This window comes from Caretta caretta, chromosome 15, assembly GCF_965140235.1.
Source record: "Caretta caretta isolate rCarCar2 chromosome 15, rCarCar1.hap1, whole genome shotgun sequence".
Lineage (NCBI taxonomy): Eukaryota > Metazoa > Chordata > Testudines > Cheloniidae > Caretta > Caretta caretta.
Window position 1 is genome coordinate 17,256,019 of NC_134220.1, and position 26,211 is coordinate 17,282,229.

A 26,211-nucleotide genomic window follows, 5' to 3' on the forward strand; every position below is an offset into this window, starting at 1 on the left:
AAAGCACAGGCCTTGTCACTTGGGCTACAGGAGAATTTCCAACCCTATGCATGGAACAATCTTCCTGAACTCATCCTTCAGACCTCTTCTTTCTCCACATTGAATTCCTTCACTGAATACTCTCTTCTGCTGAGGTAACTATGGGGAACTTGAAAAATATTCCTCAGATTTATTGCCAACAAACAGTTTAAAATCATATTTAAACTATATATTAACATACATTAAGAATGTAATGTAATAACCTTCCTTCCATGCCACTTGTCTTTAGACTATAAGCAACCTTGGGACATGGACTGAACTCCCTTTTCTGTTTGGAAAGCATCTTGTGCATTTTCTGTGCCACCAGAAATAAGTTTAGAAAAAATCAATTCCTGAGGAACATAAAGTGCAAGATATAGAGTGAGGCCTTGATCCTGTGAAGTGTTCTGCCCAGGAGGACCCCACACCTGAGTGGAAGCCAAATTAATTCAATGGGACTGTGTAGCTGTAAGAATCCATGTGGTAACACTTGACTAAGTAACTTAAAATGTATCTAACTGAGAATGAAGGTCTTGGAAGTCCATTGATAAGAATGTCAATACATGAGGTTGTGGAATCTCCATCACTGGAGATTTTTAAGAGGAGGCTAGACAAACACTTGTCGGTGATGGTCTAGATACTACTGAGTCCTGCCATGAGTGCAGGGGGCTGGACTATATGATCTCGAGGTCCCTTCCAGTTCTATGATTCCATGACGAGGAAGCAACTTCTACCCGTACACTCTCAAGACTAATAAATGCACAATTCTAAAGGGGTGGAGGGGGGAGAGGAAATAAAATACTTGAGTTTTACCATAATTAAATAATGTCAAAATTCCATGAGCCAAAATTGATCTAGTTGCTTTTCCCTCTTACACCAAGTTGCAATGTTCACTGTTGCAATAAGAAAAGGAGTACTTGTGGCACCTTAGAGACTAACCAATTTATTTGAGCATGAGCTTTCGTGAGCTACAGCTCACTTCATCGGATGCTGTAGCTCACAAAAGCTCATGCTCAAATAAATTGGTTAGTCTCTAAGGTGCCACAAGTACTCCTTTTCTTTTTGCGAATACAGACTAACACGGCTGTTACTCTGAAATCTGTCACTGTTGCAATGTAATTCTTCATCAGTGTTTTTCCCAACACACTAAATGCTTCAGTATTTTTAAATAAACCATAAGAAGCCACACAGTAAACCACTGTTCTGGAGGATGAATTGGTTGGTATGGCTTCAGATTTCAAGCTTCCAAGGTCATATGACAGCAGTAAGTATACAAATAAAAAATTAAAAATTAAATTGTGAAAGATACCTCAACAGTGTCCTTTTACTCTTTAGCCAACTTGAAATGTCACGTAAGCACTGAACCAGCAAAGAAACGATACTGCTTAGATTGCAAAATCTCAATTTCTCACTGACCTACAAATCAGAAGCATATTTCCACACTGTAGCTCATGGAAACATTGTAAAAGCTCCTGAAATAAAAAAGTATGTGCACAAGATGCAGGAAAACCATAATTAGAAAAAATGGTAGAAGATTTAAAACAGTACAGTCAAGTGAATAAAGATCTTGAAAGATATTGAATAAAGATCTTAAAATGTCTAATGATGCGATCATATTTGGTGAGACATAGCATACTGCACATTTTCCAACATCACAAAATGGTCTTCCAGTACAGTATAAAGTGGATAAATTAAATAAGAGAGGCACCATCTTCCCGAGGTTTTCTTAATTAATCTTAATGCCTTGTAAAACTGCCACCAGGTAAACTGCACAGATAAAAGACAAAGGGATTAAGTAGTTTTCTGTTGCAGACACGAAACACACAAATCAGTTACTCAAACCAAAAGACAGACCTCAGTGATGAGGTCTTTTTACCATTACACTTTTATCTTACCTGAGGATTACTGATTACAGTGAATGCTGTACAAGATAAAGTATTATCATTGCTAGCTATTAGACATTTTCTGTTGCGGGGGCAATTTTTCAAGAACATTTCTTTTAACCAACTGAAATATTGCCTCAAAACAATCAAATTCTTCAGTGTTTTAAAATCATGGGTTTGTGCCACAGTCTTCATGGGGCTGTAGCAATAGTCCCATTTTACATGTATCCAACGATTCTAGACAATTTTGTTACAACATAATTGCATCATTTCCCTCGATTGTTAAGTGGACTAAGTGCCCATGGATAGTGCTATATTTACAATATTGGAGACTGAAATCTTCTAACCTCAAAACCAGTGCAGCAGCAGTGAAAGCTTCCCACTAGTTGCCCCAAATCTAAAATGGAGGAACCATCTCTTAGGCCAAAACTCATTTATCTCCAATTTCTCAATGCCAATGCAGTCTATGGATCTCTGAGACTGCTACAAAGGTGAGCATTTGTGCACCAGAAAATAGAGTAAAACCAACTTCTCGTTTCACAAGGCCATCAGAAAGGTGTTGCATGGTAATTACTTTTTAGTTATAAGCAAATCTAGTCAGATTGATCCTGCGACCTAGAACCATAACTTTGCTTTGTAAAATTACAAAAACAAACACAGTCTGAGTCTCCAAATCCTTAGGTTGTCTCACTGCAGGCTATAGCGACTGATTACTCAGGAACTACACTAGTTGGGTGAGTAATGCTTAGATGAATGAGGGCTAGCTGGATTAGTAATGGGATATTTAGAGAGATGCTGCACTGCAAAGATTTAGAATCACAACAGGTGTTGTTATGCTAAAGAAAGAAACTAAGTATTTTCTAGCCTATACAAAAGTTCACACTTCTAAAAATGTAAACACTTAGGCAAACCTCTTCAAAAGTGTCCAGCAATTTTCAGTGCACAGTTTGGCACACATGGGGTCCTGATTTTCATAGGTGCTTGTCATCCGGCAGCACTATTGACTTGAACTGGAATTGTGGACACTCAGCCCCTCAAGCCTTAGACAACTCAAGATAGAAAAATTGGAGTTTCCATTAATTTGAGGACACTTGACTCTTTTGTAGTTCACTCGAAGAGGAGGGGGTGATGAGGTCATAAAACATACAATTCTGTATTCATCAAAGCAGATTACCTACATAAATAAGAATCTAAACTTGAGAGAATATGTTCAAAGAGAGCTCCCTGAATCCTTTTTAACATAATTTAACACTACAATAATGAATTAAAATCGGTAAGTTGATAAGCCAAAATACACAATGTTTAGTGGTATGATAGTGCCTTCAGTAGTTAGATTTATTTTCACAGGCTGACCACGACAGTACCAACAGTGATACACTCCCAGTAATGACAAGTCTTACCAGAAGATGTATTCAGTTGGTTCTTAGTAGGAGTCGGAATTCAGTAACTAGATTAAGAAAACTAAAGTGTCCTTTATAATAGAATAAAATAATTTAGGGGCCCTCATTCATTTTCCCCACGGTTCCGCATTCTCCTCTCCACCATTTTCCCCACGATTTCTTAGAGTTAACCCTTAAGTACTGGAAGGGACATGCGTATTTGTGGGTCAAACTAGAAAACTTCAATGAAACAATGGCAGTCAATGAATGTAACCAAGACTATAGAAAAGATACTTTGTCTCGTGTACTAACTATGTCTATAAAGCAATGAAGGGTAATAGATGCTGTTCATTTAACATTAAATTATAAGCTATTTGTGCACACCAAAAGGCCATTTTGTGAAAATCTGATTGCCAAATGGCTCTCTGCCAGCTTTTCAAAAAATTGGAGCTTACTACATTTTGCTGCCTGCTCCTAAAACATTGCAGAGAAATAGATAACAAAAGGAATATGATTCCTTTACATATCCCAGTCTTATGGGATACTTCACACAGATTCATCCTGAGCTAGATCACAGATGTTAGAACCCTGGTATAATGGAACCTGAAGGGGTTTTGTGGCTTGTCTGGTTTTGGTTGTTGAGGAAGTGGAAAGGGCTAATAGAAAATGAAATGCATGTGCCACTGTTTTTCAGTCTTATTTTGGCTTCTTTCAAATGGATGGGGAAAGACCTATTTTTAATAAGCAGGTCAAATTCCACTGCTTTCCAAAGATAGGTGAGATACATGGTTGTGCTTATCGATAAGGCTATGGGTCGGTCATGGAGGTCACAGAGTCCGTGATTTTACATGACCTCTGTAACTTCAGTCCTGGGAGACGGGGCTCCAGCTGTCAGCCTCAAGCGGTAGGGCTCCGGCTTCCATGATTTATTGTTTATTATCCATATCCTGTCCCTTACTTTGACTAAAATTACCCATGCCGAAATCTTAGCCTTACTTATCGATTACATGACATATGTCAATCATACCTACTCTGTCACTTAATAGGAGAATACCTCAAGATATCTTTTTTCTTGTTTTTCATGTTATAGCAATATCATATTTCTATCTACTTTTTGGAGAAAATGCAATGTTTGTCTAATTGCATGCATCCTAAGTGTTTTGTGTTAGGAAGATAAATATTCTTTGATTACTGACTCTTCTGAACTACAAGGAGATATGAATTTAGAATAAAGACTAAGAGCTCGAATCTACTTTCAATGAGACTGGTGTAAACCCAGAGTGATCACTGAATCCAATCTATACTAATATAACAGAATTTGGCCCTTGATCTCCTATGCAGATGAGAGGGGAAGGAGTGCAATATCTGATTGGAACTTCTGCTTTGGAGATTACACTGATAGTTATTACTAAAGCAATCCACTGTATAACATGCTGTCATACTTCCCTTAAATTGGAAGGGGATAAGCTAAATGTAGTCTCACTCTTAGCTATAAAGGCATTTGTTTACAGCATTTGCATCAACGATTTATACCCACATAATAAAATATTAAGAGCAGCAAATTATAAATCTGGTAGTACAACAGTTCCGACAGGTTTTCTGATAGTATACAGTTTCATATGCAAATTTAAATCTACCGGAAACAATGCAGAAATAGTGTTTATTGCTTTACATAAAATAAGATTTAGGTGCTTCCATTTATATAACTGTAATATGCATATACATGAACTTCTAGGATAAAATGTCAGTCTTCATTATAGCTTGTACAAAATAAAAAGTACAACTAAAATGAAGTATTCTACTCTCTGCCAGTACACTACTGACAAATGGTATATCCTGTAAATAACTCTGCATTTTGCTAACTTATTGGTCCTTTCAATAATAAAGAATTACTGAAACAAAATTCCACTGCAGGAATTTTGAATGAACAGATGAAAACCACAAGCAATGGGAAACAATTTTTCATCAATTACCTTTAAATATCAGGTCAAATCTATGGTTAAATCCACTGCTTTAGTTATTTATGTCGAGAGGAACCATATAATAATAATATCAAATCAGCAAAGGCAACTTTGTAGGGATAACAACCAATGTCAAATAAAACAAAGCCTAAGCATCATTATACAAAACATGGGGATATAACTATACAGTCAAACTGTATTGTTCCTCTCAACCTTGCCCACCATATACATTCCTCTAGCCAGGCAGGGGAAAGAAACCCATTTGCCTAATGGGGCATATAATTTAAATATTTCAGACAACCATTTACAGAGATGTCGCTTAAAATAAATTTAACAACCATCCATCTAAATATCTTGCATTATTGGGATCATAATGTAGATCACAAGTTGCTTTCCTGTAGAAACTGAATTATCCAGCCTTCCAATTTCTTCAGACATCATATATTAAACTAGCACTGCATATGTAACAAATCCTAATTTGCTCCAAAGCAGACTCCATATGAAACTTCATTTTTTCCTTATTCCAGTTTCTTCTAACATTTTTCAGAGACAGTAAAATGTCAGGTTCCATTCCTGCACAACATAAAATTTCTCCAGTTTTGTAAGTAAGATATCTCTTTAAATCTATAGAAGCTGAAACAGGTGCAGACTGCAGCATTGCATCCATAGGAAGATACTATCAGCCAATGTCAATATTTTATCACTTGGGATCAGGAATTTTACCACAAAAAATCCTCACTACATTAAGGAAAAAATATTTATTCACCAATTTGTAGATGTCATACAGTCAATGTTTAAAAAGATTAATAACATTGGACCATGAAGTGACATTACTTGTGCAAAATTCAGCTTAGTATTTTTTGAACATGCTAAGAACAAAAGCTGGAGTTCACCATAACTAGGCACAAGAGTACATTATAAAACCTGAGAAATAAATGTTTTAGAAGAATCCATCAAATACAATACAATATGGGAAAAGAGATCTCTGCCATTTATATGCTTGATCTGAACATTTTAAAGAGTTGCTCAAGTTTTGGAAACATTAGCTTATAACTATGCAAAGTAATACTGTAGAGAAAAATGCAAAGTAAAAATAATTCCTTCGGATGGTAAGGCTGTAAGAGGATTTAATCATTTCACTATTTAAAATAAAAAGGTTAGTTTTTTGTGCTCTTTTTTACAAAGCAAGAGGCTCATCTCCTATGCACGCCACAAATAATCTGAGAAATGACTTCCCTCTATGACAAGAGATGCTCATCATATTGCAGAATTAACACAGTATTGGTTTATTTACGGTTTGCATGTGTGTGGTGGCTATTTGTAATTTTAGCCATTTTAGCCATTCACATCAATCAGCTCCTCACTGTATATCACAGGAAAAACAAATATGTATTATTTCAAGCCTGAACTGCAACCTTAAACAAACAAAGCTAGTCTGCAACCCTGATGCAAAGTCATCCTAAATTCACCTCACCCTGCAAGATCTGTGATACAAGACTGTGATACAGTCCATTCACTCCCCCAAGCCCAAAGATCTGCTCACCATCTCTTCTTCTATTTCTGTCCTCAGCATATTTTCCTTGCCTCTTCTGGCTTCACAGGATCACAAGGAAGCGGGTGTACCAAAAAACAAACAAACCCTCTTAAATAAAATACTCAGCAATTGATCGGCAGTAGATCAGCCAAACCTCTTCCTCTTTCCCTTTTCATTTTCCAGAAACAGAAAACACCTCTAAGATCCCCACTGCCTGCTACTCACTCATTCCCCGACCCCAGAAAAAGCGCTGTAGGTGCATTCGATTTAAATTGCATTTCCTTCCATCCCCCAACTCATAAATTCCTCTCCAGAGATCACAATGGGTACGTCGGATTCAGATTCAATTCCCTTCTTACCCACCAAGCCAACATAGTAGATGCATCCGACTCGGGTTGAATTTCCTCCCTCCCACCTCCAAATTCCTCCCTCCTCATTTACAAAGGGTATTCAAGAAAACATCTTTATCCAAAGGCGCGCGGGGGGAGGGGGGGGAATAGAAGGAGTGTTTAACCCTTTTTTGCATTTACCTTTTTTGCTGCTTTTCTTTTTAAAATACACAGTTAGGATTCCTTCTTTTTAAAAGACAAATAAACTTGCTGCCATTATCTTTCTATAGGGTCTTCCACTCCCACATCCAGCGTCTGGCGCTCTTCATCTCTCACGGAGAAACAACCTTCCTTATAGCGCTCCCCAAAAGTCTACTCCCCCCGCCCTCAAAAAAGAGGCTGAAGAATAATGTCTGTTCTTAAAGGGTTTTTGTGCAACCCTGCCCCCCGCCCCGCAGGGCTTACATTTAAACAGTCAACTGTAAAGTTTGTATAACGCCTAATTTCTCCCACGCCCTTTCAAAAAGACCCCCAATAAGATGCCCACCAGAGACGCAGTTGGATCTTGTAAGTTAACGTGCACTCCTATTCATCCTTCCAACTCTATTATAGGGTGGGGGCGTTCATCCTTTCTTATCAGTAAAACTTTGGTGGGGGTTAAAAATACTGAGTGATGGAAACAGGAATTCAGGTTTTCCCTCCCTCCTTTAAGGACAGCAAGGCTGATTAGTGTGTCTGTGCTGGGAGCAGCGGGGATGGGGTAGAAAACAGCTGAATTGTGCTCCAAATCCAGAAAATGGTCCTGCTACGGCTGCTTCTTGCCCCCTAGTTCGCAGCTGTCCGTCTGCAGTCAGCAAACAAAACGACGCAGTCCTCACTAGCCATGATTTTTCCCATTGGGCATCTTTGTTTTGTTAAACCCAGCAACGACTATCTCATTGGTGAAGTTCTTCTAGTCTGGTCACTGGCTGCCAGCGCAGTTTGGCATTGGACAGCATGAACGTCCGTCAAAGTGGAATTAGCCTCCCCTAGGAGTGAGAGAGAAGTTCACTGGTCCCATTCCGTTTGGGAATACATGATGATTTAATGTTCTTAATTTGTTTAATCACTTGAAATACCATGGTGATTAACAAAAAATCAAAACAAAACATGGAATTAAAAATTCTTCTGAAGCACTATAGATTTACACTTTGCAGATTCTAAAGCACATGTAACAAACTGAAAAGGAAACATGACATCCGGACAGCAAGAACTTTTAGCCCCAAAGTCTAAACAGCCAAACAAAGAGGAGCTTGATCTTGCATTCAGATATCCCAAATCTGCATTGATTTCAGTGAAAGACTTGAGTGCCAAGATACAGGATTGGTTGTGCAAGGATTTATGGCACCAGAATAATACATAAACTCAGCATCACCAAGTCCAAACATTCAAATATTTAGCCAAAAATCAGTCTTTTAAAAATTCATGATTTTTAAACAAATGTATGGTTGTTTGCCCTTTTTTTAAGCCTTTACATTTCACTTATCACATCTTCAAGCTTTCCCGCCAGCCATGAGACTTGCTTTTTCAAACGAAAGCAGAGATTCTCTTGCAACACAAATTCAAGAGTTGGGGCTATAAGGAATGCCAGATATTGCATCGTGCAACAAAATACAGGAGCTGGCAACATTATAAACTGGACCCAAGTTTTATTATGATTGATATATTTAGAACCTTTCATTTGAATGTATTAACTGCTTTATACATTTTGGGCTCAATACTGCTCTCCTGATTCAGCTAAATTCCCATTCACCTCCATGAGTTTTGCCTTTTTCAAGATGTGATCTCTGGATGAATGGCACTACATATTAGTAAAAGCACTTTGCAGGATTGGGGCCTTAGTTACAGAATATCTGTTCGGGTAAATGTCTTTCCCAAAGTCCCGTAGGAATTCTCTGTCAGTCAGAAATCAAAACCAGATCTTCTTGTTCTCCCCAAGAACCTCCATCCCAAGCTAATTTTTAGATGGGCTGAAGCTGAACTTCTTTTTGCAGTTGCTGGAAGTTTGCATCTGTACAGTATAAGAAAATATCGGTACATGTGGTTCTAAGCACCTGAGATGCATCTACACTTCAAAATTTATAGCTTCAAAAAAAGTGAATCCTACCTCCTGAAAATTTATCCCTTAGACCTACATTTTCAGACTGACATGACTTTTGATGGTCTCAGGTTTTGGGTGCTGAATCTGACACCCCATGAAAAATTGGGCCCTTTTTTCCTGCTGTCAAATTGGGCAACCCAAAATGGAGGAACCCAAAACCACTAATCACCTCTGAAAATCTCAGTCTTCTTGACAAAACCCTTGTGAAATACAACAGTGTCATTATAACTTTGCAGGTGGGTAAAATCTGTACTAAATAATGGGCCTGATTCTGTAAGAGCCCTCTGGAATTTCCCTTGGCTTCAGTAGGACTTATGTACATAGTGCTTGTAGGATCAACTTAACCAAACTATCAGTGTCAAGTGACCTATTCAGCAGAAGCCTCGCAACAGCCTACAGGCCACATCTTCTCTCAATCGCAGTTTTGTGAAACATTTCCCCTCACATTTGCAATTATGTAACACCCTTGTGGCTATAATTTTCCATATAGGCAATTACTGTAAAATTAGGAAAGTATAATATATTCTTTTAGCTCTTTTAATGTAATGAAACATCTAGAAATAAGCAGGAAGAACCATGTGACCATTCAGTTCTGTAGACAACCAGCAAGTGCTCCACAGACCACCAGTGGCCTATGGACCCCTTCCTTGGACTCTCCACCACTTCTTTCACTGAATGCACTCAAAACAAACAGGTGAACAATATCCACTTGAGAATGAACTATTGTAATTTGGTTAGTAATAGAAGCTAAATGAAAAGACGGGGGGTTAACAAAGGACATAAGAGCAACTAGAGCTTTTGAGGGAGAAAAGAAATTACTATAGGCACAGGAAGTAGAAGCAGGGGATTAAATAGGCAATAGCCCCACTACATCTAGCTACCCCTTAATGGTCTGCTTTTGGGAAAGCTCCTTAAACAAAATCTTCAAATGGCACAGTAAAACTAATCAAATTTTTCAAATGTGTAGAAAACAGGCAAATATGTGGCTTATCAGTGAAAGCCAACACAGTTATCTATGTTCTCAAACCCATAGAGAATTTGCCTTTTCCTCTTCTCCAGGGATGCAACTTCTACTGAAGACATGCAGAGCCTTAACATCTGAGGATTTTTAATAGGTATCAAGCAAAGAAGCATTTATAATTTGGTTAAATACTTTCAACAAGATAGAACTGCTGCCCTAGATACCTTAACTAAAAGATCTTATTAGCATCTTACAAAAACATAGTCTTATTATGGGAAGGGATACCACATCAAAATGCTAAAATAGAAAAACATGACCAAACTATCACAAAGACAAAATATCAAGTCTCCATGGAACACAATTCGTTCAAATTACATTCAAACCTATTCAAGGTACCATCCTTATTAAGAAACCTCCTGACTTAAAAGACTACCTTAAAGTATCTCAGCATATTTTATTTGTCCTTTATTATAGATCCACCTCTGGTAAACAACCAATATGGTTGGTCTCTCAAGTGATAGCTTATGACATGTTTTACTGTACTCTAATCATCCATTCTAAAGCATTTTCTAAGACATTACTCCCCAATAGAGATTTCTTCTGCTTAATGTCAAAATGATCTGCTAGATCTATAAATATGTTAAATAAAACCCAGTGGAATGCAATAGATTTTTTGAAACAATCTTTGGCCTTAATGCTGCACGTTACTGTGTAACTGCTGTCAGGCACTGTGTGCTCTCACCTCTCCTTGACTTCAAAAATTGTACAATTAACTAATCAGTTGCAGAGCCACACAGATTGATAGACTTGTGTAACTTGCCTTATGTTAAATTTGAAAAGCTGTGTTTAAATAACATCTTGGAAACTCAAAACTGAAATCTATTTTTCTCTACATTTATGCATGTTGAAGTTTTACTGTGGATATCAGCCTAACATCCTGCTTTAGATGTAATAGCACAAATAGCTCTTACTATTTTGGAAGCTCTTTTCCTTTCATAGTGCTTCATATTAAAGAACTGTTTTCATACCTTCTATATACGGGGCTTGATTTATCCTCATGGGATAGGTATTAACCCTCAGAGAGCAGTCAGTGCTTTTACTACTATCTTCTCCTGGAGGCTCCGCCAGAAGGCAGTCTGAATTTACAGCTGAAGGTCAACTGAAGCCATGCTGCTGCCATTATCTGCCCAGAAAAGCAGGCAGAACCTAAGTGTTTAAGATCTTGTTTGAAAGCCCCACATGGTAAATTCCTTGAGTCACTATTTCAAGTTGGGTAGGTGAACAGCTCAGTTTACCCCATCCTTGTTTAAACCTGCAGTTCCAGGTAGAATCATCAAGGGATTATGAATTCTGGCAATGTTGTGTTTTGATCTGAGTTTGTAACTGAGGACAAAGCCCCCTCTCTTTTTTCCCATTTTGGGATAAACCGAGGTCCTGCCCAGTTCCCAGATCAAAGAAAGTTCAGGGCTCCTCAAATGTGGCTGGGGGACGCAAGGAGCCTTTCTGGCAAATGAGACTAGCTGGACCACAGCCACCCTGGCCACATACAACTGAGGGGAGTGTGGCAGGTGCATAGAGCCCTGACACCAGGGCTATTCCGGAAGGGCCATATCTGCATGCTGAGGTGACATAAAAGGGGGGTCATGCAATGGACAATCAGGCCTGGAGCTCATTACACCTGAACAAACTTCCCAGAGCTCAAAGTTAGTCAGCACAGAGAGGGTGTGTGAGATGACTCCCAGCAGCCATGCTCCATCTGCCTCTGCTTTGCAAAGCTTCCTGGGCCTGCTGGGCTTAGGGGCCAGCAGGGCACCACCCCCAGGTCACCCTTGTTCTGGGTCCATCACCAAGGCCCAGAGAGGCGGGAACTGCTCAGGGGAGAACCATTGGGGGAGGAGCTACTGGGGAGAGATGAGGTAAGCGGAGCGGAGATTCGTGCGGGGAGGAGAGCGCACAGAACGGAAGAGCCGCACCAGATGCGGGGAGGGGCAGATCGCAGAGAAGAGCCGCGATTTGGAACGCTGCCGCAACCCTACTTGAGCGACACGGGAGCGAGTCAATGAGAGGTCGGGAGAAAAGAGCGGCTTACGCGCCAATAGCATGCGAAGAAGGAGGGGCCTAAGAGGCCAATGGGTGTGTCTGTTGTTAGGGTGTCACCTTTTCCCGGAAGCGTGTAACCGCCTGAGGTGGCGGCGGCGTTTCGCTCTGCGTGCTGGGTGAGTGTGAGAATGTCAGCGGCTCGCTGCTCCGTGGGGCAGCCCCTGGAGCTGTCGGGCTGTAAGAATAGGAGGGCCGTTAAAACTCGCCGTCCGGGGCAGCCTGTAGAGTCAGAGTTCAGGGGGTAGGAGCCTTGGTCCCGTCCGCAGCGCCCTGCAGGCGAGGTCCCCAGTCACCGCCGCTTCACCCAGGGGAGGGGTCCCTGGTGGCCTCCCACAAGGGTTTCAGGCTCAGAGGGGCCCTGGGTGACGTCCTGCCAATAAGAGAAGGATGGTCTTGTGGTTAAGGTCTTGGGTGATCTGGAGTCATTCTTGGTTCCACCACCGTCTTCTCGTGGGACCTTGGTAGGGTGACCAGATGTCCCGATTTTATAGGGAGAGTCCTGGTATTTGGGGTTTTTTTTTAATATGGGCTCCTGTTACCTCCACACCCCCGTCCTGATTTTTTACACTTGCTATCTGGTCACTCTACACCTCGGGCAAGTCACTTAAACCGTCCCATGCCTCAGTTCCTGGCCCATAAATGGGGCTGAGACCCTCTTCCCTACCTCACAAGGGTGTTGAGACTGGTAACATTCATGATTTATCACAAGTCTTGTTCTATGTTCATAAAGCTCCAACTATGGGAGTCAGGTGGTCACCTGAGGCCCTTTGCTTTTGAAAAAAAATCATTTATGGAAGTTTGTGGTTGCAGAGAAATCTGGACTCTAGTAAACTTTAATGACTCAAATACCAGAAGGCAAAAAAAGAGCCCCCCCAATTTAAAAAAAATCATATTTTACTTAATCTGACTTTTTTGGGTTTAACTCATGATTTTTTAATGCTTAGGGTTAGCAGTACTAAGATTATTGAATTAACATTTAGTGAATGACTCTTATACTCTGGCATATACAGTAACTCCTCACTTAACATTGTAGTTATGTTCCTGAAAAATGCTACTTCAAGCAAAACGGTGTTAAGCTAATCCAATTTCCCCATAAGAATTAATGTAAAAGGGGAAGGGGAAGGTTAGGTTTCAGGGAAAAAAATTTTACCAGACAAAAGACATTATATACATTATAGTATCAGTTTTAAACAATTTAATGCTGTACTCACCAGGGATGATTGTGAAGCTTGGCTGATGCAGGGGCGTAGAACAGTTGGGGCGTGGGGGGTTTGCCCCATTCCACCCGCCCCACGCTCCTGCCCGGGAGCAGGGTTAGGGGCTTGCCCTCTCTCTGGCTGGAATGTTGGGTGGGCGGAGTGGGGTAAGCCCCCATGCTGTGTCCCAGCTCCCCGGCTGGAACACTGGGCAGGCGGAGCTAGACAAGCCAAACAACCGTATAACGGAACATTGCACAACTTTAAATGAGTATGTTATCTAATAGATCAGCAGCCTAATAAGGAAACAATGTTAACCGGGACAACTTTAAGTGAGGCGTTACTGTAATTACCTATTTAGATGGTGTTTGAGCACAATCCTAGCTGGTATTGCTCTGGGATTGTCTTTTATTTTCTCTTTGTGCCATGGAGTTTGGGGATGTTTATTTTTCAAGCAAGTTGACTTGTGTCACAGGGTCTCTTCAATGCCATGTCATGACCCTTCTGTGGTGATTTAGTGACATTGACAATTTCACACCACATAAAGTAGTTGATGGCAAATAGTTAATGTTCAGGAGGCTTTACAGAAAGAAACACCTTCCTCCCACCAGAAGAATAGCAATCAGTATTGAATAGTCATTTTAGTTTCCCCCACCCACAGTTATTGGAATCTTTGTATTGGTTCACTGGATTGTTTGGTCAACATTTCTGTCGGCATTGATGTTATTGTTTTGACATACCATTCTATGGTCTTAGAGTGAATGACAGTATAATACCTGCGTGAATGATGGTATAATAATGTTCTGAGACATAATTATTTGCTAAGTAGTTAATCGTCCATTGCTGAATCATGTTGTTTGCCTTTAATAACATTTTAAACTACTTAACAGGCATCAACATTACTTCAGTGGGGATACACCAATATCTTTTAGCTTAGTAGCTCATGTAAGTATAGTTCTGAAGTGTCCCATGAGCCTCATCAGTCAATAACATTTTTGGATCAAATTATTACCTCAGTTCAGCAAAAGGATCCAATCATACAGCGTCCAATTAAAATAAATTTTGTAATAGTAACCTCTGATTATTATACATGAAAGAATAAGGGATAAATATTTTCTTTTCAGTTTTTGGTGCCCTTGAAAGCACTTCTCATAGTCAGTTTCTACTTTGGTGCATGCCCTTTCTCAGGCACCCAAGAGGATGTCAGCAGCAGCATAGCCAAAACTGAAATTAATAGGCATATTGTGCGCAGAGAATCGGAATGGTGGTTCTGAGTATGTCTGGCATTGTTCTTGAGATGGCATGTACAAATGATGTTATAAAATGCCAACGGAGCAGAAAAACATTAATTCTAAATGTTCATAAATAGTCAACAAATACTAATAAAATGTTGACATATGTAAGGACACAGTGAAAGTAGTAATGGACATAACAGCAAGCTTCCAAGTAAGTTTGGCTATGTAATTGTACAAGAGTAACTATAGAAATGGAATAGCAATATTATCACTCCTACCTGGAAATCTAGCATAATTACAAGATTTGTTTGATACACAAGTAATCAGAAATCTGTTGTCTTTGCATGAATTGTATTAGTTTGTTGATGACCTATTTTGATTGAATTGGACTCCTGAAATATATAAGAAAGTGTTTTTAAAATATTCAGGTTAAAAGGAAAATCTGGAGGAGAAAATGATTACAGTACACAAACTGTGATGAGCTTTGGGGTGGGGGAGGGAAAGAGGAAGGGGAGAGAGCCTACCATAACCAGAGCACTGCTTTTTTGAGACAAAACCTTTCATCAGCATTACAACTTTATGCGAAAAGTAGTATTTGGGAGGTTGGAGGGGAATCTTAAAATTAACTAAAGGTGAGATGCAGGCATATTACTCCTTTCAGGTAGGTCATTATTTTGAATAGCCACTTCCAAGTTTATCTAACATTGCCAATTCCAAGTGTTCAAAAATCATGAGTCAGGCCCCAAAAAAATCACCATGAGGTTTTCTTACATTTCTGGATTTTAAGCCAATAATAATGTTTGGGCTTTTTTGATTTTTTTGAGCCATTTGTGTACAGATAGATTATATTTCCAAACTTCTCTGCAACCATGAGGGCTAGAAATTTTTTTCTAAATTAAAAATGGCAATTCTCACTTAATTATATGAATCCAGGATCTGGGGTTTTAAGAAACAACAAATATTGACACATGGTAAAGTCATGAGTTGGCAACGTATTGGTCATCTCATATCTTTAGGACAGATGGCAAAAATATATTAAATCCAGCCACTACTCTGGCAGTATGCGTAGAGATAAGTGAAAGACATTTGGACTCTTACTGAAGAAGACACAACCACTGTGAAAATCAAACTATTGGAGTGTTTATTAAAATCTGTAATCTTGCCCTATTAGTGGTAGATAATCAGAGGTTTGAGTTCCAGCCAAGGGCAGATTTTATGCTGTCGCTTCGTTATGCTGAGCTCAAACTAACTTAACACCTACTTCTGTAAAAGCAACAGTTGATTATTTTATAGTAATTTTTATTATATTGTGACTTAATATAATAAAACAGGATATTCTTCCTTTTTAAGAAAAGGAAGTAGAGGAAATTATCTTCTCAGATGTTAGCAAACTCAACCATGTTGGCAACATAAATAAATACAGGTTTATGGTGAGGGTCAAAGTCTTACCGATTGACCCTTACACCATTGACTGACACAAAACAAGTGTGGCCAGACTGCTGTATCAGAAAGCTGATAACTCTTATAGCAGCTGTGATATAAAGGTTAAACAAAACTCTTTCTGGATCTCTGCATTTCTATAGTAACGAAACTGTAAGTTACTTTCAGTTGCATTAGTGGATTTTAGAAAACTTACAGTGGCAAAACCCTAGTCTTCCTATGGATACTGTGGCCACCTAGTACTTTTATTAGGTTTTCATAGACTATAAATGCTATTGTTATGGGTCTGCTGAGAGTTACGTTGGAGCATGTGGTATGAGGCACAAAGGCAAATTGTCCCATTTTTGTCTAAAATACTAGACGCTTATTATTTTTGCTGTCAAATACTGTAGCGTAATGTAGCCTGATAACTTCTCATTACGCTCTCATGTTTTGGATAAGTGTGCTCTGTTCTGCTATATGGCACCTAAGAAAAATCATGTGTGTATGCACACAAAAATTCCAAGGTTTTATCTTGTTAGCATTAAACTCAACACATTTATTAATATAGAAAGTACGCTGCTGAACTGTTTAAGGGGCCTTTCCAGGTTAAAGGATCTTCTTTGCACAGTTCCTAGTCCGTGGATGTGCTAAGGCCTTCTTGTACTCCATGAGCAGAGCATACTACTGATTCTGAGGGATTGGGGAGCATACCTGTCATATATATATATAAAGGGAAGGGTAACCACCTTTCTGTATACAGTGCTATAAAATCCCTCCTGGCCAGAGGCAAAACTCTTTCACCTGTAAAGGGTTAAGAAGCTAAGATAACCTTGCTGGCACCTGACCAAAGTGACCAATGAGGAGACAAGATACTTTCAAAGCTGGAGGTGGGGGAACAAAGGGTTCGTCTGTCTGTGTGATGCTTTTGCCAGGAACAGTTCAGGAATGCAGCCTTACAACTGTTAGTTAGTAAGTAATCTAGCTAGAAATGTGTTGATTTCCTTTTGTTTAATGGCTGGTAAAATAAGCTATGCTGGATGGAATGTATATTCCTGTTTTTGTGTCTTTTTGTAACTTAAGGTTTTGCCTAGAGGGATTCTCTATGTTTTGAATCTGATTTCCCTGTAAGGTATTTACCATCCTGATTTTACAGAGGTGATTCTTTTACCTTTTTTTTAAATTAAAATTCTTCTTTTGAGAACCTGATTGATTTTTTTTTTCACTGTTCTTAAGATCCAAGGGTTTGAGTCTGTGTTCACCTATGCAAATTGGTGAGGATTTTTATCAAGCCTTCCCCAGGAAAGGGGGTGTAGGGCTTGGGGAGATATTTTGGGGGAAGACGTCTCCCAGTGGGCTCTTTCCCTGTTCTTTGTTTAACACGCTTGGTGGTGGCAGCATAGGGTTCAAGGACAAGGCACAGTTTGTACCTTGGGGAAGTCTTTAACCTGGGCTGGTAAGAATAAGTTTAGGAGGTCTTTCATGCAGGTCCCCACATCTGTACCCTAGAGTTCAGAGTGGGGAAGGAACCTTGACAATACCCTTGACACTGTTTGTGGAATACAGCATAATTTAGACACTTCATCTGAGACTCTTGTGTTTTACAAAGATTGGGTCTGTATTAGAAGTCATCTCCAGTTTACAGAGAGAGAAACTGATACACAGAGCAGTTAAAATATGTCTGTCTAAGCTAATTTGGAAATATAATCTAGGTCTCTGCTCTAACCACTAGATAAATGGACTAACTAAGCATCATGCAGTCCCCTATGATCATTCCCTTCCCTTTGCTAGATTAACTTTACTGGCAATCAGGATTATGGATCTGAGGTTGACTGGGATGTGTCCGTGAATTAACTAAGTATTTTGTGATCTATTGCTTTTTTAATCCCAAAGCTGTACTATGGGGCTGTTTCTCTTTTATCTGATATGTGACTGGAGGGAGAAATCTTCAAGGATCCGTCTCCCAAAACAAGCTCCTTCAGATGATTTCTGTTCTTCAAGGAGGAAGAAAACAAAGGAGTGGGATAAACTGAAAATTTAAACAATCAGTCCTGCCAAAAGGATGGGCAAAAAAATCTGGTGAAGGAGACTGCCGCTCTCCAGAAACATAAGGTTAATCAGTGGAGGAGGATTGGCAGCATTCTTGAGAAATGGGAGCAAGAGAGCTTTCTCCCATCCTTGGCTGCCAATTTTTTATATGCTCTGTGCCTACAGGTTGGGTTTGTTACGCTTTGCCTTCTTGGAGTGCGGGAGAGGCAGTATGATGTGGACTTACTCCTGTAGGATAGGTAGTCCTGGAGGGATCAGTTGGCTGAAGATGGAAAGTATTAATGTTTACGTAAAGGAGCATTACACACATCTTATGCACCACAGTCTTTTCAGTGGCAGTCTCTTGCTTTGTGCAGCTAATTTGGTCTTCAGTGGAAGGCTGACTTTTTCCCCTGTTTTGATAAAATTGTGAAGGGGCCAACTGCTGTGTTTTTCCAACTCTTGAGCAATCTGGAAGGCCGCTGATGTGGCTTCTGTTCTTGTATTTTTTGTTTTTTTCCACTTTATTGCTGACTCTTGTAAGCAGGGAACTTGCAAAATAAAACCAGTGATCAACAACACATTCTCTCATGGAATAGACATTCTGTTTCCTTGATAACAAGGCATCCAATAACTAAGCCCACTATTGGAAAAATCATCCCAGCTATAAATATAAAATGATGGGGTCTAAATTAGTAGTTACCACTCAAGAAAGAGATCTTGGAGTCATTGTGGATAGTTCTCTGTAAACATCCACTCGTGCAGCGGCAGTCAAAAAAATGAACAGAATGTTGGAAATCATTAAGGGATATATAATAAATATAAAATATCATATTGCCTCTATATGAATCCATGGTATGCCCACATCTTGAATACTGCGTGCAGATGTGGTTGCCCCATCTCAAAAAAGATATATTGAAATCAGAAAAGGACAACAAAAATGATTGGGGTATGGAACAGGTTGGATATGAGGAGAGTATAATAAGACTGGGACTTTTCAGCTTGGAAAAGAGACAACTAAGGGGGAGGATATGATAGAGATCTATAAAATCATGACCGGTGTGGAGAAAGTAAATAAGGATGTGTTGTTTACTCCTCCTAACACAAGAACTGGGGGTCGGGGGGGGGGTGTCACCAAATGAAATTAATAGGCAGCAGGTTTAAAACAAACAAAAGGAAGTATTTTTTCACACAATGCACAGTCAGTCTGTGGAACTCCTTGCCAGGGCATGTTGTGAGGGCCAAGAATATAACAGGGTTCAAAAAAGAACTAGATAAGTTCCTGGAGGATAGGTTCATCAATGGCTATTAGCTGGGATGGGCCTGGATGGTGTCCCTAGCCTCTGTTTGCCAGAAGCTGGGAATGGGTGACAGGGATGGATCACTTGATGATTACCTATTCTAGTCCTTTCCCCTGGGACACCTGGCATTGGCCACTGTTGGAAGACAGGATACTGGGCTAGATGAGCCTGTGGTCTGATCCACTATGGCTGTTCTTATAGTTGCTCCTTATTAAATATCTTTAGTTACTTAAATTGTTGAGAAATTATATTTAGTTTAATGATTTGAGAGGTACCTAAATAAGACACCCTCTGAGATCTGAACACTTGCAAACTTGAGGGAATTTAGGCCTTCTCCATGGAAATCTGTACAATAAACTGGATTGTTTCTAGTAATCTTTCCATCATGTAAATGAAGATGTTGAGATGGTCAAATGCTCTGTGATAGGAAATAAAATGAAGTTGTGAGAGGCCTAATGCAGGTTGCTCCAGTTGAAGACAAGCTGAGGGAGGCTAGGCTATTGTGCTATGGGCATATCCAGTAGAGATCTGAAAGCTATATCTGTAGGATGGCTCTTGAAATGATCATGGATGGAAGGAGACCAAAGACTCGGTATGTGGACTGGATAGCAGCTGACCTCAGAGAGATCAATCTGGCATATGATCATGTGTTTTAGAAGAAGGCTATAAATGTTGCTGACCCAGAATAGGGAAATGACAAGAAAGAAGAAGAAACTGGATTGTTTCCCATGATGCTAATTCAGTGGCTTTCCAACTTTAATTTTTCAGACCACTTTTTAGATGTCCGTTTAGGGAACCACCTGCATTCACACCAAACCCAAATCCCTCACTGCTTGGTTTCACAAACAGTTTAATGCATGTGGACTACTGTGTAGTTCTCCATAAATTACTGGTGATTATTGACAACCACTTACCATTCTGTCCAGAAATACTCCGAACAGTAAGAGATTTGGTAATGGGACAATTTCTTCCAAAATACTGGACTGGAACACCATGCTTTCCCTTATCTGTTACAAATGAACTCTGTTTCTTTGAAAATCTGACTTCTAAATGGGAAACCTCATTCTATTCCTAGTTAGATTCAGTGCTTTTTGCATATTGTTGGAAATGACAAGGTTTGCCAAGTAATTGGTCTTTTGAGTATTTTGATGCATTACCTAAACAATACCTAGATGGATGTCACATTCTCCAGAGTTTAGAATAGAGGAATAAGTTCAGCTCTCGGATACCTACTTGTCTACAGTAGAGTACTCACTGTTGCTATCACCAATGTAGTTGCACTGGTGGGAAGCATAATGAATAAAAACAATATAGACACACACATCCTTCATTTTGCCTCACTCCTACTCCCCAAGGCATGTCATTTGATCTGTTCATCCTCTAGTCTAGCTGGAAAAAAGGGTGAAAAACAGGAACTTCAGGGAAATCTGGGTTGTGACTATGAACTGAGCTTTTGTTGGTAAATGCCTAAAATATCAAATGTGAATATTTTATCTTGCTTTGTCTTTTATACATAGCATAAAAATATTTTCATTGTTACCCTTATATGATGTAACCAATGTTGTGGTTTAATTTGAAAACAATATTTATGAAGAGAGTTGCTTTTTAACTGCATAATGCTAAGTGCTAATATCAATGTGTATTGTTTAAATTAGTTTAATTTACTATTATCAGTGACTTAAAATGTTCTACCTCAGCAGTAGGCTATCCTTTTCTTTTAACTCTTGACTTAAAGGAGAATTTGTGTGGATTTTTTTTAATCAATATTTCTAGACAAATGATTGACAAATGCCAGAAAAGGTAGTACAAGCAAATTGGTTTGTGTGCCCCAGTTTGTAAGTCTTAGAAGGCAGAATTTTTCTCTTATTGGGAAAAGATTAGTTTAAAAAACAAACACCCAGAGTATGGATGAAAACTAGACTACTGTCAAAGTAGGTCAGAGAGCTCACCTGCCAAGGTTGACAGTTTTTTTCTTTATATTTCCACTCTTTTTTTTTAAAAAGTTACTGAAGACATTAGGATTACTGAGGGGCAGTAAAGTCGAAGGTCCTGTAAACCTTTGAAAAATGATCTGTGTTTGAAAATGGTGCTCAAATGGTGCTCTTCTCTATACTGAATTTGAACATGTTAAGCTAGTCTGTATTGACCCCAGCACATTCTGTTCAATAAACTGTGTCTTGAGATGGGAGAAATATTTTCAAACGCAGCTCGTTTGCTTTACCATGGTGTCATCATATTTCTGTGGCTTAAAACATAGCGTTGTTGTTTTTTATAAGAGCAACTCAGATCTATCTTGTCCAGTTCGTCTCTGTGCAAGCCACTGGGCTCTAGCCAAATGCAATTGAAACTGCTGTCAGATAGCTGCACAAAAGGAATACATGCTACATGAGAAGAATGCAAAGGGGAATTATTGAAATGGCTCAAACATAAGGCAGCTGTGAGAAGGGCTTCCTTGGTTGAAAGTTAATAAACGTTTTTGAATCTTTGACTTGTCAAATAGAACATACTTTTATAGTGTCTGAATTACATTTCAGTGTGCATTCTCACTCCACCAAGAATGTCACTGAAAGAAAACAGAGACAAATAGATTCTTCCTTGGCCTAGTGATATAGTGGTCAGTTGAGGCAAGTTCAAAAGTATGAGTAAAATAGACTGTGTTAGTTTTATGTGCCACAACAACATCAGAATCTAGTGACTAATGAGCTTTAGCTGTGCATTAGTATGTAGAGTAAAGAACAGTTTCAGATTGGTTTGTAGTGGTTGACATTGCAGTGGTAACTGACAGATGTTGTTTATGATGGTTCATTTACAAAATCAAAATGCATAAAAAATGGCTTCATATTTCAGACATTTCTATTGACAGTTCTTCAGAGCAAGATGGGTTTATGTCAAATTTGTGAGCTAATTGTTCCTAATCAGCCAAATGGTGCTCAACCAAATGAAAAGAGAATACATATATTGTGCATTTACCTTTTTAAGTGCACCCCTCCTCCCGTGCACACACCCTGCCTTTGCAGAGCATGCATTTTAACAGACCCCTTATAACAGAACAGCAAACTATGCTGTCGGACTCAGTGATCATCACAGAGTAATGATTAGCATGAGAATGCCAGTTACCTGCATTGTCACTCTAGTGTCACTTTCAGAATCAGCAATGCATTTTGAAGCAGAATACTTAATTGCGGAATATTTGCAACTCTTGTTTCAGACTAGCTGTTTTTGTCTGTTTAGTAATAACTGAGTTCAGTGGTAGAATGAAATTCCATTGCAGCTGCAGAAGTCTTTTGCTTTCACTTCGACCTTGATATCTTTTCTTTTGCTCACTAAAGATAGTGAGATTAGAGCCAGATAAACTCATTCTCTCTTTATTTACACTGAAGACCTTGAAGGGCCATCTTCAACTTTTTAATATTCATTCATTCTCTAGCAATAATGGGTCTTGTCATATTAAACATATCAAACAGCGCAAATACTTAAGATTTTTGTTAGAAGAGAATATGTTAGCCTCATCGTTGTATCTTTATTTTGGTTAACCTTTTCCCATTAAGTTCTCCCCACAAACTGGAGAATGATTTTGTGCTGCACAGTGAGGCATCAGTTTCATGTTTTCCTTTATTTTTTGAGTGAAGCTGGGAAATATGCTTCTGGGTGGCCTTCAATTTGTAGTGCCTGCTATGGGATCTGGCTGCAAGTATCTTCCCGTTTTGGTCCCACTGCTGGAGGAAAAAATTGGGCCAGTCTATGGAAGATAATGTGGTAGCACACCAGACAGGGAGCTTAGAACCCCCGAGTTCTGACGCCAGCTCCATCAGACTTGTGACCATGCACAGTCAGTTTTTCATGTGTCTGCTGACGTTTGGGTATCCACCTTGAGACACTCTGGGCTATCTAACTTCTCAATGGAATCTTACTCAGCATTTCTGCTCCCTGCATATGTGTAGTTTCATCTGCTGTATTTAGTGACAAAAGTAAGATTTATTTATTTTTTCATAGTCTTAAATTACAAACTAGCTTCCAGTCAAGGTGGCAGGTCTGTGATGGGATAACTAGTGGAATGGTGATACCACAAGAGACTAAATACTAAGAAATTGAGAGAGGAAGCAGCAGTAGTCTGGTTTAAAATTTTTTGTTTAACTTCAGTGACCAATATGTTGGCAAAATTAAAAAAGCAGATGGCTATTGGGGAAGTTGCAGAAATATATAGCAATGAAAGGTACTAAACACTAACCCAGTCAGATAGTACAAAATCTTTGTTACATTGAATTAAGCCTCGGATCTATTTTTAAGAGATCGTCAGTTCCCATATGGCAGAATCAACAAGGAGTCCGGTGGCACCTTATGGCAGAACGAAGGTTTGTTTTCCTGATCTAAAAATGTGGCTGCTATAACTTAGACAAGCCCTTCTTCACTTACAGGGAACAATTTTTTTAATTCCATTAAAATCCTGTCTTTATTACTTTATTTCAGATAACATCCAGAACTTACTAGTAGCTATAAAAATATAGACTAGAACTCAGCCCTAAAATGCTTACAGGTGAGGAGGCCTAACCTGTGTCGTCTGCTGAAACCAGTTTTATCATCTGTGCCTCATCCCCCGCTCCAAACAGGTATAGGCAGTCTCCTGTCTTAGTACACACTTCCAGTATCTATTGTACATCACTATAAAATCTCCCAATAAACATGATTAAAGTATATGTGGGGCAGGTGCCTGGTCAATCTGAGTTGGAAGGTTGCAGAGCAGTAATATATCAAGATCATTCATACTACCTCTTAATATAATAAATCATGCATCTTGATATAGCTGTGTGTCAGACTGGAATTCATTGCTTACCAAAATTGTTATAATCCATCCTGAAAGCAATACCTCAACTTCTGTCTTTCCTACTATTTAGAACTCCCTCCCCTTACACCACTTGCCTGATGAAAGTCACATTCCTTAACTGAGTTGCTTTTCAAGGCTCTCAGCCACACGTCTCAGCTCTGTAGTTCTGTATTGAAACTTGAGTATTGATTCCTTATTTTCATACCCTATGCTTCCATAATTGTCTTGTAACTTTAGTTCAAAGCCCTTAAACGTTTTATTGATAAGTAGCTTGTGGTCTGGATTGTGTTTTAATTGATATCTGAAATTATTTTGAGCAAATGAAATAAATCTGTATACCTGCTTTTTTCCCCACAGGCTCTTTGCGTGTGTCTACACAGGAAAGAAAAACTCATGGTTAGCCCATGCCAGCTGACTCAGGTTCATGGGGCTCGGGCTGTGGGGTTGTTTCACTGCTGTGTAGACTTCCGGGCCCAGGCTGGAGCCCAAGCTCTGGAACCCTCTCACCCTGCAGGGTCCTAGAGCTTGGACTGGAGCCCAAGCCCATTTCTTCACTGTGTAGACATACCCTTTGTGCCTGAAGAAGTAATTTTAGAGAGCTAAAACACTTTGTAGGCTAGATCTCTTGATTTGGCCTCCTAAATGGAGCCCAGAGGAACATAAAAAGCCCATCTAAATTTGTAAAAATAAATGCAAGTAATATAAGTACTAAACTAATGGTTCACACCAGTTCTGTGCCTCCAAGATCTGGAAAACACAGTGATGAATATTTCTGTTTGTTTCATTGCCCTGCCTGCAAGAACAGAACAAATAAGACTGGGTGTCTCAGAGGGAATCGGTATTGGGGGAAAAAGAAAAGGAGTACTTGTGGCACCTTAGACTAACAAATTTATTTGAGCATAAGCTTTCGTGAGCTACAGCTCACTTCTTCGGATGCATGCATTTTCAGATAGTGACGTAGCAAGTAGATTAAAGTCCATGCAGATCAGCCTGTTATTACTGTTGCTGGGTTAGGAGGCGGTCTAGCTGAGCAGACCCAGAGCCTGTTTCAGTGCAATTGATGGCAGTAACATTCTGGACATGGCTCTGCTGCAACTAGTGGAGGATTCTTTTCCGACTTCTCCACCCCTCATCCTTGATTGCTGTAGAAACTCCTCTGACATATTTGTTAACTTGAACGTGACAAAAGAAAATGGATAAGGCCTTTACCTGAACACCTAGAACTGGAATAACTTCCCTGGAGTTCAGTTCGTGGCTAGACAAAGGGTATGCCTCTTGAGATTGGGAGGAAATGTACTCTAATTCACTGAATGGTAGAAGGTGGGTGGACTTGGGATTCCCTAAAAGGTGTTTTGACAAATTGGATGGCCAGTTGACATTGTATCTCCTTGTAGCTGCCTGAGAAAGTATGTTGAGCCTTTTGGGGCTTTCCTCAAGACATCTGGAGGAAAAATGTTCTAGTATTAAGATTATTGAGCATATTTGTTTAATCAGAGTTCTTTGGATTTTCTTCTGGACGTTTAAGAAAAATTAGTTCCTCTGTCTCCAGAATTTCCTGTTCTATTTATACCGATATATTCTCTGAAATAATTTGAATAAAATTTTCTTTCACTTTGAGTCTGCTAAAAGAATAGTGTCTTGAGGAGTAAAGCAACCTAATGTAACAGTCCTCAAAACATGCTGCTACAACATAGAGAGCTCAGGGAAATTACCCTTCATCTTTCCTCTCTAGAAGCATTCTCCTCCTTCCCCCCCCATTCCCATGTTACAGCTGGACTTTTAGCCTTCACAAGATATCATACAAAAATGAACTGGAAAATACAATTCTTTAATACATGTGAATCCCAATTTATGAAAAATGTTTGCATAAAGCAACATGAATTCTTAAAGATTACAAGCAGTGAT

General features: G+C 39.4%; 2 protein-coding genes across 19 annotated transcripts in view; one reads left to right on the forward strand and one right to left on the reverse strand.

Annotated features, from left to right (window-relative positions):
- ARVCF (ARVCF delta catenin family member) overlaps nucleotides 1–7,961 on the reverse strand; it is a 446,960-nt gene extending 438,999 nt beyond the window's left edge. For 6 of the 16 annotated variants that reach the window (XM_048822056.2, XM_048822057.2, XM_048822059.2 and 3 more), the window contains exon 1: nucleotides 6,785–7,121. The gene's annotated coding sequence lies outside the window, so the exon portion shown is untranslated. The other 10 variants (XM_048822066.2, XM_048822065.2, XM_048822064.2 and 7 more) reach the window with 6 other exon arrangements.
- A 4,326-nt stretch (nucleotides 7,962–12,287) lies between these two features.
- TANGO2 (transport and golgi organization 2 homolog) overlaps nucleotides 12,288–26,211 on the forward strand; it is a 98,938-nt gene continuing 85,014 nt past the window's right edge. For 2 of the 3 annotated variants that reach the window (XM_048822083.2, XM_075119980.1), the window contains exon 1: nucleotides 12,288–12,421. In XM_048822083.2, coding sequence (XP_048678040.1) covers nucleotides 12,306–12,421 — 116 coding nt within the window. In that variant the 5' untranslated portion in view covers nucleotides 12,288–12,305. The remainder of the gene's footprint in view (nucleotides 12,422–26,211) is intronic. The other variant, XM_048822085.2, reaches the window with a different exon arrangement.